Raw genomic sequence first — 10,371 nt, forward strand, 5'->3', positions numbered from 1 at the left:
CTGCATTCCACACAATGCTTGCCCCAATGGCCAAGTCCCATTAATCACTGAAAGAGTCATTGGGATGGCCCCAAAAATCCCCACTCCCAGATCGGCAGCCGTCATGGCTTAGAGCCAGGAGACAAAGTGGGTTCAGCGTAAGGAGTAGAGCAGTTTCTATGATGAGAAAGATGAGGCGTATAACATCGGTTTCCGTTACGTAATCTCTGGCCTCAGTTTCAGATGGCATGGATGCATTCAATGGAGAGGCATAAAAACCGAAGTCCGTCATCATTTGCGTTGAAGCTACTGTAGTCATGTTGGAAACAGACGTCGACAAGAAAAACACCGATGACTTGAAACTGCAAAATATTTGAAGTCTGAATTTCAAGGCTAGGATTCTTTTTGCAGAAAATCTGAGAATGTTTGCTGGGAGAATAATTATAGTATGACATAAAAAGAGGGTTGTTTTCAAGCCTCCAAAATTTGGTTTAATTCGAGAATCGATGACCACTCTACGTGTGTAACTGCATCGGTGAACATCTGGAGTTCTGCATTAGCAGTGCATGCATCATGCATTTAAGATTTTGTGACTGAAAAAAAGGAGGCGATGGAGGCTCCTTTTGTGTAATTACATGTATATACAAAAATTCACTACTCAGTGTGATAATCAGTAACCATACTGTCAAGGTCTCTTATTTCTGAAGACTCTTTAATTGATGGCTAATGGTGAAAAGAGTCAGATTCTTGGCAATTGACTTCTACCCCCGTGTAATGAAGCGTTGATTAAAAAGTAATGGGTTTATCATTAGATCATGGCAGACTTTCACTTGACACTGACTTTCAGTTGGAGTAAGCAACTATTCTACTCTTCACTGTGTGTTTGTCACTTGAAATTGGCGTTGGCTTGGAAGTGTTGACTTTAGTTATGGATGGATAATTTGCTTGTCAGCAACTGACAGTCATGACATTACAGGTGAAATGGTCCATCAACAGTCTATTTTGCTGGTCCCAAAAAGGCCACCCTACAGTCTTCATTGTAACCATCTCACTGACTGACTGACTGATCATTTTTGCAGGGCATATATTTTGACAATATTTTCAGCCATCATCTTTGACCTAAATAGTAGGTTTTTCAGCTGCTCTTGTTAAAGAAATTGGATAGGAGACTTGCAAGTTTATATCAGATCCAACTGCAAGGATAATTAATGCGCACATTTTGGAAAAGGCATCCCCCTGTTAATGTATATCTACATGTATTACATCCCTGAAAGTAACAGTTGCCACTCTAGCAAAATATTCTTGGACAACCATTTAATAATATTTGGGCCCTGCTATACCAGGTACATGTACAATTGTTGGCATCCCCTGTTGCATTATTGATGGTGTTTTAAACCTAAAAAAGTTCAGGTATTTTTCCAAAGAGTCGGTTCACATCATCTCTTTGTTCCTGACCTTTTATCTCATGTACTACCACAGGCAGATCCTCGTACCCAGGGCTACAGAATGATGCAAGCAGGTCCTCCAGGTGGGGGTGCAGCGCCGAATGACATCCCCCCAATCCAGGCCCTCTACATGGCAGCCGCAAGCCAACTCCAAGCCCCTATCACCGTCTCAGCAAAGGAAGAGGACACGGACGAGAGCCTTCCGCCCAGCGGTAAGGACTGTTACGGCAACGAGCGTCAGACCCTGGGCGACATGGCCCGCTTCTTCAACAACGCGCTGCTGAGCGACATCAAGCTGAGGGTGGGGTTCGAATGCTACAGCGCCCACAAGTTGATCCTGGTGCGGTCCAGTGAGGTCTTTGAGAGAATGTTCAGCTCAGAGTGGACCGACCCTAATAAGATGGTGAGTAAAAATTCCAGTCAGCATTGTACTGTAAAGGCATGGGCGTCGCCATGATTTTTTTCGGGGGGGGGGGGGCAAAGCAAATCTTTCCCCAAAATTCCTTATCCTCCCCCTCAAATTATGTGGCTTCGGACCTCTTTTTCCTTGTTTTTTTTTGTTTTGTTAATTTCCTTTTCTTTTTTTTTTTTTGCTTTTTTTCTGGAGGGGGGGGGGGGAGTGCCCCCTTACCCCCCCCCCCCCCCTCGCAACGCCCATGTGTAAAAAGGGCGTATCAAAAAAAAGGAAGCCAAGGTGTAAATGTAGATTATAAAAAATCTAATTTTCTAATAAGTTAAAGATCATGTGAAACAACAATGTGTCCTCTTTCCTTGATTCAATTCAAATTAGGTTTTGCCCTTCACCGACGTATAGACACTGTATACTCAGTGTGTTACCTCCCGAGTGAAAGTTGGGAAAAAATCACTCAGGTGGGACTCAAACCAACGACCTCCTGCTTTCTAGTGCAGATGTCTTACCACTCGACCACCGAGCTAACGGGATCGGTTGGCTGGTTAAAATCTGACATGTACATAGCATTAGTTGTTAAAATATACATGTACATATACACCGTACTGTATAGATTTTGAGAAATTTTGTTGCCTAAAAAAAACTGCAGAAGAAGCAAATGATTCTAGGTATCTTTATCAAAATGAAATGCGACTCTGCCACAAAGCTCCTGCAGTGTTTCTGGTACATGCATGCATCATACCGGTACATATGATTCATCTTCTCCGATTGGCTCAAGATGGAATGTACATGTACCAATAACAGGAAGTCCCCAGCTTCTCACTACATGTAGCTCATATAAGAATATACCGGTACACCCCTCTGAGGGAATGTTTAAAAAAAATATTTCTGTGAGCATCAGGTTTGTCCATATCCTATAGCTTGTACAGTACATATTAACTTTCGTGTACTTATACAATGTACATGTGTACATTAACCCTCCTGCTATTTAAGCAGTCACAGACAGTCAAAACTCACTTCTACAAGTACAAGTTCCCCTGCTATACTTTTAACAAAGGCTAGTCACCAGCAGTCAGATCACATGTCAAGCAAGTACCATGTCTAGTCATTTGGTCAACAGACAAAGCAGGCAAGTTGTGGTCACAGCTGTTTTATCACTCTCGTGGGGTCAAAACATTTCAAGTTACTTAAGCAGTCCAAGGCAGTCAGTCCTGCTTTATGTGGGCTGGGAATTCTGACGGGTTGTTAACAGTCACGTGATTGATTTTGACTGCAAGGACAACTTGGCACAGAATGTATGTTTGCATAGGAATGTTAAAGAACCTGTGGTCTTTTTAAACGGATGATTTAGTCGAGTCAATCTTTTTTTCACAATAAAATGATTTTTGTAGACATAGCAGAGGTGAAATCATATCATAATTTGGTTGATTTTCAGGGACCTGTTGTACACTAGGAACCAGGGGGATAATAGGTTGTATGTAACGTTTAACCCACATGCTATCAATAGCCAATAAAACATCGTAGAGTATTGATTAATAATCCATTTAAATACATCTTGTGATGATGCATACATGTGCATTTATGTTTGTGACCCATGTTTTTGTTGGCAAATACCTACAATTTACGTGTTCATTGCACTTCTCTTTGAGATGTTACATGTAATTGGAACATGTACATAACTTACAACATTCTGATACACATGTACACATATTTTACATCCAAGTCATTGTACACGCTCATCTAATGGTACATTTAAATAAAACTGAAAACCAGATGGCTGCCAGTGCAGTACATCTCAAGATGCAATTTTTCCCCTGCATCACTGATCTGGCCAGGAGCCAGGTTTCTCATCCATGTTATTGCTGAATGCAAAGTACATACATGTACGGCAGCATTCGCAATCATTTTGCCAGTGAGACATTTCAAAATCACATTTTGAAACTTCATCAAGCAATTTCGTTAACATACCGGTATGTATATTATGCTCAGCATTATTGAAGTTTCAAGGAAAACTTGGCACTAGAAATTGAACAAAAATCTGATTGCAAAAACTGCACTTAAAATTATACATGTAGTCATGACATGGCAAAGGGAAACAGAATGCAAATTGCAGTTATTTCACTGTAAATTGTTTGGGTCTTTTTGAGCTGTGTCATGTACAAAACAGCGGGGATGAAAATGTTTTAAAGTCTTTGAGAATGATAAAAGTTGATGTACCGGTACCCGGGTAACATGGGGTGATGTACATGTACTCAGCAGAGTCCATCAGATTGTCATACATGAACTTTTTCTGTACTGGTACTTCACATACATTGTAAACATTTCAGGACTAATGAAATGTTACAACCTAATACCATAGAGCAAGGACCCTTGCCCTATGCTAATACATGGTATAACAAAAACAATTAATGCCAAGGTATGATGTATACTCCTAATACTCCATCATCCATCACTTGTCTTCTTTGATAAGAATTTTGGTTGAAATCGGCTGGTGAATTTGTGCAACAACCACAGATATCATGAACTATTACCCGGTATGTCTTGTTATTCCGGTTTGTGGTAACATCTAGTCTCCAGTGTGGATGATAAGACCAACAATTTATCATTTATGCCCCCCCCCCCCGGGATGTTGTGACACTGTGTTTGACCTTACTGCCCTGTGGGTTGGGAAATCACCCATAAGGATGAGGACAGTAACGAAGATGATGATTGGGAAGACTTCTTGGTAGCCGAGTAGGATGTTATTCTTCTGTGTCACAAGTTGGCTTTGTGCCAAGAGTGATGACTACACACTTATGATCGTCCTCCTGTGACCTTCACATGTACAATTATAGGCAGTCTGACATTAAACTCTGCATCTCCTTGTGTCTGTACTTACAGGAAACGTTTGAAGTTTCAGCAAACAAAGGCACTTGGAGTTGCCGAATTTCACCAAAATAAGGTTATGCTCATGAACATTAGGGACATGAAATCAATTGAAATACTGGTACCGGTAGTTTGTGAAATCAATGCCTCTGACTATATAAAAATAATGGGACATATCCTACTGTGGTATACGGTACATGTATGTAGTTTTAAATTTCATTCTTTTACATTTGTACATGTAAATGATGACATTCTATAAATTTGATACCACTCTATACATTTGGGATCCACTTTTTCCTGTCCCTGTTACATCTATCATCTATGAATTTGTACTCCTGGATGCACTCCTGTAATCACGGTAATGCAGTCATCCTCCAGGAGTGATTATGAATAGCAAACTACCCAACAAACTAAAAACCATTTTGAATCATTCTTTAAAACGATACAATTTATACGTAACGGGGACAGGAAAATTGTTACACTATTTGCACAAAAAAAGACATTTTCTTAGTTTTACAAATTATGAATTTAAATGTATTTCAGTGTATCAGTTTGTACACATGTACAAACAAAGTAAGCAAATTGAATGATGAGAATTTAACATAAGGGCATTAAAAAAACAAAACTGACCACAAGAAAAACAAAAAGGTATGTTCCAAAGTTTTTGGGGGAAATGGGATGTCCAAATGGCAAGCGTTTATGTACATACAGGTAAGCTCAAATTGGCCCCATTGGAGATTATAATTTGGTGTAATTAAGGCAACAACATGTAACTATATGTACGTACTCAAAGAGAAAAAAAAAGAGAAGTGTCAACTGCTTTCCTTGCAATGCATCGTAAATCACTGCTATTTTACCGGTATAAAGAAGAAAGGTCGTGTGTTAGTGTGTTCACAAGTTGTTCACAAGTTGCCCGACTGCGAACTGGGCGCTTGATCTCAAAGCGGTCGCTTGACCGCCAAGTGGTCACTTAACTGCGAAGCGGGCGCTTGATCGTGAAGCGGTCAATGCCGCCTCTCTTTACGGGCAAGACAGCAAAGCCCCCTCCCCCCGTGGGCGAGACAAAGCCTCGTTGTTTATAAAGCAGGATGCTCTTTTGTGTAAACCAAAGTTTAAATGAAACCTCCTTATAATCATGTCTTGTGTGTTCTCATTTTGATGCAGGAAGTGGAGCTAGTTGAGGAGCCGGAGTGCTGCGATGTCTTTGAGGCATTTCTCAAGTTTCTGTACAGCTGTCACATTGTCCTCACCGTGGAGAATACCTTGCCCATCCTCATGCTTGCCGACAAGTACAACGTCAGCGATCTACGAAAAGTCTGCATCAACTTTGCCACCAGGAGCATCATCCCGAAGCTACCCCTCAAAGACGTGTTTCATGTCTGGTACCAGTATGCCACCAAATGCTACCACCACTGTCTCGTCACCTCTTGCATTGCAGCCCTGTCTCCCAAGGCCGATGACATCATGTCCCTGCCTGAATGGAGCGTGGAGTGGCTGGCACTGGACATTGAACAGCTGACCCAGTTCCTGAAGAGCTCAGACCTGACCATCCGCAATGAGCTGACCCTGTTCCGCGCCCTGGTCAAGTGGATCGATTCGCCCAAGCATCCTGAGCGGCAGAGCAAACAGAAGGAGTTACTGCAGCAGTTCATCCAGTACATCCGATTTCCCATGATGACCCCAGAGCAACTGGAGCAACTTGAGAAACACCGCGTGGTGGAGCAGAATCCGGAGATGTTTGTACCCTACCTCCTTCAGGCCTACAAGTTCAATGCTATCAACCTGGAGGCCAGGTCCAACAATAAGGATTTCACCTCCTCCAACTTCCTGCTAAGGAATTACACCGACCTCCGCTGGGACAAACGCATTGTTCTGTCGGGATACTCCCACTTTGGAAGACTCTCGGAAGTCATGCCCAGGTTTTCCACGCGCTCCTCCTCCTACCCTCACACGAGCTGGGACTGGGAGTTGAAGATATACCCGAAGGGTTCGTCCACAAATAACGAGGACTTCCGCGTCGTGCTCTACTCCAACGTGGTGCTTGATCTGCCGCGGCCCATGGAATACATGATCTCAATGGTGAATAAGGAGGGCGTCCTGGTTTCTGTTTCTGGAAAGAAGAACTTCACAAAGTCGAGGTATACTGCTGACTCGGATCTGGACAAGAAGGTTTCGGTGGACGAGCTGTCATCACCGAATTCCCGCTTTTTGGTGAATGATAACGTTGTACTGCAGGTGATGGTCAAACCACTGCAGTGACATACATTGTCAAGGGAATAATTTGCAGGGTATCACAGATTCTTGTGAATGAAGGAAACCTTGATCCTGTTAAAAACAAGAAAAGTTTACAATCTCAACGTAACCAAAGCGCTTTAAGGACTTCTGTGTCTGTATGTTTACAGAGTATTGTATGTCTAACAGACTATCACTGTGTTGAATTGTTGGATGTCCGTGCAATCATCCCAAAATGTTTATTGGAACCAACAACCTGGCATGCTTGTTAATGAGTGAGAAGCACTAACTGCTGAGCTGTGTGGCATGAACTTCAATTAGACTTAACAAGAATATTGCCAGTAGTTTGCCGGGGCGGTAGTGCAAGCGATATTTAAAACCCTTCAGTGCAAGACGCGTGAACAATTTGAACGTGCATTATATTAACAAACATGTGGACGCAATGGCCCTGTCCAGACCAAGTGTTAAACACCAGTGTTGTGTTGGACTACAAAATATGTATTTGACAAAATATGCATGAAGCATATAACGAGTCTTCGTCACGGACTTTGTGTCATGTTATGGCTGTGTCTTGCCCTGCCACGTTTCCTACATTTGAATGAGGATTGTTACACTGTATATCATATGAAAAAAGGAAAAGAAAAACTAACTATACAATTGTTGTCTTCATCTACTGGTACATGTATACACCTCCCAGTGTACAGTGTACATGTATGTGTGTAAACCTAAACATGCCTGAATTTTCACTCAGGAAATACATGAATTATGAAGGACAAGGAAACAGTTCAATGTAGGTTAACGTAATGGTCGAAGCTGTAATGCTCAAAAAGGTTGTATTCTATTTTTGTATTGTGTGACAAGCAGTGCGTAGTTCATGTTAACCGCTGTTAAATAAAGAAAATGTTTGCATCGTATCAGTAGACTAAATATTCAAAAGAAACTTTTTACTGGGTGAATAGAAGTGTATCCTTGTACATGTACACTGTATGCGTATTTTGTATTAATAACAATGCTGTTGTGAATCTGATTTGGCCAAAGTGCAATTACTCAGCAATCTTATCAGAATGTCTAGTGGGAATGCTTCAATCGGAAATTCGAAATCCAGGCAACTTGTTACATTTGAGTTCAATAATAAGCACAAAGTTTGTCAAAAGAAAATAATAACATATATTTGATATTTATGTAAATTAGAATTCCTAATGACACCAACATTAAAGTGTTCAGGGTCCATAGATGCAAAAAGTTTTTCTTAGGAACATTTTCTGTGCAACATTGTCCTCTTGAATGCATGAAAACTATTTGACATCCCTTTTTGGTCGATTTAATTGAAAAGTGCACTTCTTTAAACATTCAAAATTTTCCATACTTTTCCGGACAACTGAGGGCACTGTTGCTGTGATGTAATTTCAGGAAGCCACTGTTTAAAAAATTTGCTCATTGAAAACATCTGTAAGAAATTTTTGCTCATTGGCTTACTGCCATGTACGGTACTGACGAAAATCACCAAAGAAAAGAAAATTTACAACAGCAGAAAATATCAAAAATTCTGGCAACTTGTGGTGCTGAAATAACTGTAACATTGAGGTTCTGCCTAAAATGACCTCACACTTTTGCTCATGAATATGGAAATTTGCATCAGCATAAAAACAAAAAAGGCACAAAAATACCCTTGAAAATGGCAAAATAAGGTTAAATGCGACACATCATTTTCAAGAATAGCAATAAAAAAATTGCCGCATGACAATGCATGAGCCCTTTAAATTATTGTTTGAAATTAAAGCACTTGTAAGAATTCATAAAATGCAAGTCGAATTTGTACACGTACATATGTACACAGTATTTGTGCCATTTACTTTAAATATTTTATATTAATTACAAGCAGACATTTATAAAACAATGACTAAGTAGGTAATGGATTGGTTTTAAACTTTAAAACAAAAAAAAACCGTTTACCTGCATTGTCAATTCTTGTTTTGCCAGTGAGATTGTCTCTCATCATCAGTGAAGTATTGTAAATGAATTATTTAAATGAAAATCTAAGTTAATTTAAGTTTATGGAATATGCTTTTATGTAACAGAAACATCAGTGCAAAGAAGATAAAGTTAACATATTTTAGAATGGATTTTAGAACACAACAATTGCATGTTTGCTGTTACACTGACTTTGACCAGGAAAACTTTAATGCCGTTGGACTCCAAGCATGATACAAGAGATGGCACTTCGTGAGGGATGTTTTGCCTGTGCACACTAGTTCGTACTGCAGAAGAGTACAGCAGCTTGCATGACCCATTTTCTTCTGAATCTGCAAACACCCATAACATTTGCTCGTAATAATCAACAACGCATTCAAATGTCCCGGTGGTCTCCCTCAGCTGTCCCTTTGTAAACCATAGAGGGGGTATTTGTGCACTGAGCTCATAGTGGTCTCACTAGGCATACCTGAGCGTGGTGCTCCCACTACTAGCACACGCACAGAACCATTTTACGTACATCTTCCTCTACCATTGCAGAAGAGTTCCCCACCCTTTGCTTTTCCCAACGCTGCGATTTTAGATTTCCTCCACCGAGAATGTTCAATCATCAATCAATCTAGTTTATTTCATAACTTCATAATGAAAACATATAAAGTACTTAATAGATAAACAAAACATAACAGTAAATGACAAAGATAAGTAACAGTAAATGACAAAGATAAGTTAATTGCTACATTGACAGAGACCATTGTGCATGTATGCTATATACATGTAGATCCATTGCATTCAGCCATGTTTGAGGTACATTTTGATATACAACAATGAATACGCAAGAGGTTTACTCATGCGTATCCCTGTTGAACAGAAGCACACGCTTCAAAGATGGCCGCAGTGCAAATGGTCTATGCATAGGTTTCATGGACACTTCTGTGCAGTATGGACTCGGTGCACAAGTACCCCCTCTACAGGTTACAAAGGGAGAGATGGGGGAAACCAGTACCACTAGATGGGAAAGGAGGCCATCTAGAACAACGTGCTTCAAAGTTTACTCGAAATAATTCCCACTGTTGGCTTTGTAACGTTACGTAAACAAAGCAAGTGGGAATTCTAACAATAAGGTATGACGCACATCGTTCTAGATGGCCTCCTTTTCCGTCTACCGGAGACCACTGGCAGGGACATTCAAACGCATCACCCGCTGCGCCTGATGCTTGTGCGAAGACGCTACTGGTTTGTGCAAAATTTAAAAAGAAAATCTACGCACTCAAACCAGTATGCGCATGTGGTGTGCCCCTCGAACTTGGGGGTGTTGAAAGTGGTCAAAAATTCTTGTACGAATTTCATTGGGAGAAACTTGAGGAAAAACATTCAGTGTTGTTTTGGTTGGTCAGTAACTGACAGCCCAGTGATGGGCATGAAGTCACAGGTAATAGGCCTATGGTCGATATTACTGCAAATATTGCATGT

The 10,371-nt window shown here is 40.7% G+C and overlaps 1 protein-coding gene across 1 annotated transcript; it reads left to right on the forward strand.

The window, feature by feature from the left end:
• Positions 1 to 1,377: 1,377 nt before the first annotated feature.
• Positions 1,378 to 8,162, forward strand: LOC119745186 (BTB/POZ domain-containing protein 17-like; the record flags this gene model as incomplete). Its single annotated transcript, XM_038221410.1, has 2 exons — positions 1,378 to 1,827; positions 5,863 to 8,162. Coding segments are annotated over 2 exons (1,545 nt in total), but the record flags the coding sequence as incomplete, so codon positions are not given.
• Between the last annotated feature and the right edge of the window lie 2,209 nt (positions 8,163 to 10,371).

The sequence above is a fragment of the Patiria miniata genome, unplaced genomic scaffold (assembly GCF_015706575.1).
Source record: "Patiria miniata isolate m_02_andy unplaced genomic scaffold, ASM1570657v1 HiC_scaffold_7, whole genome shotgun sequence".
Classification (NCBI taxonomy): domain Eukaryota; kingdom Metazoa; phylum Echinodermata; class Asteroidea; order Valvatida; family Asterinidae; genus Patiria; species Patiria miniata.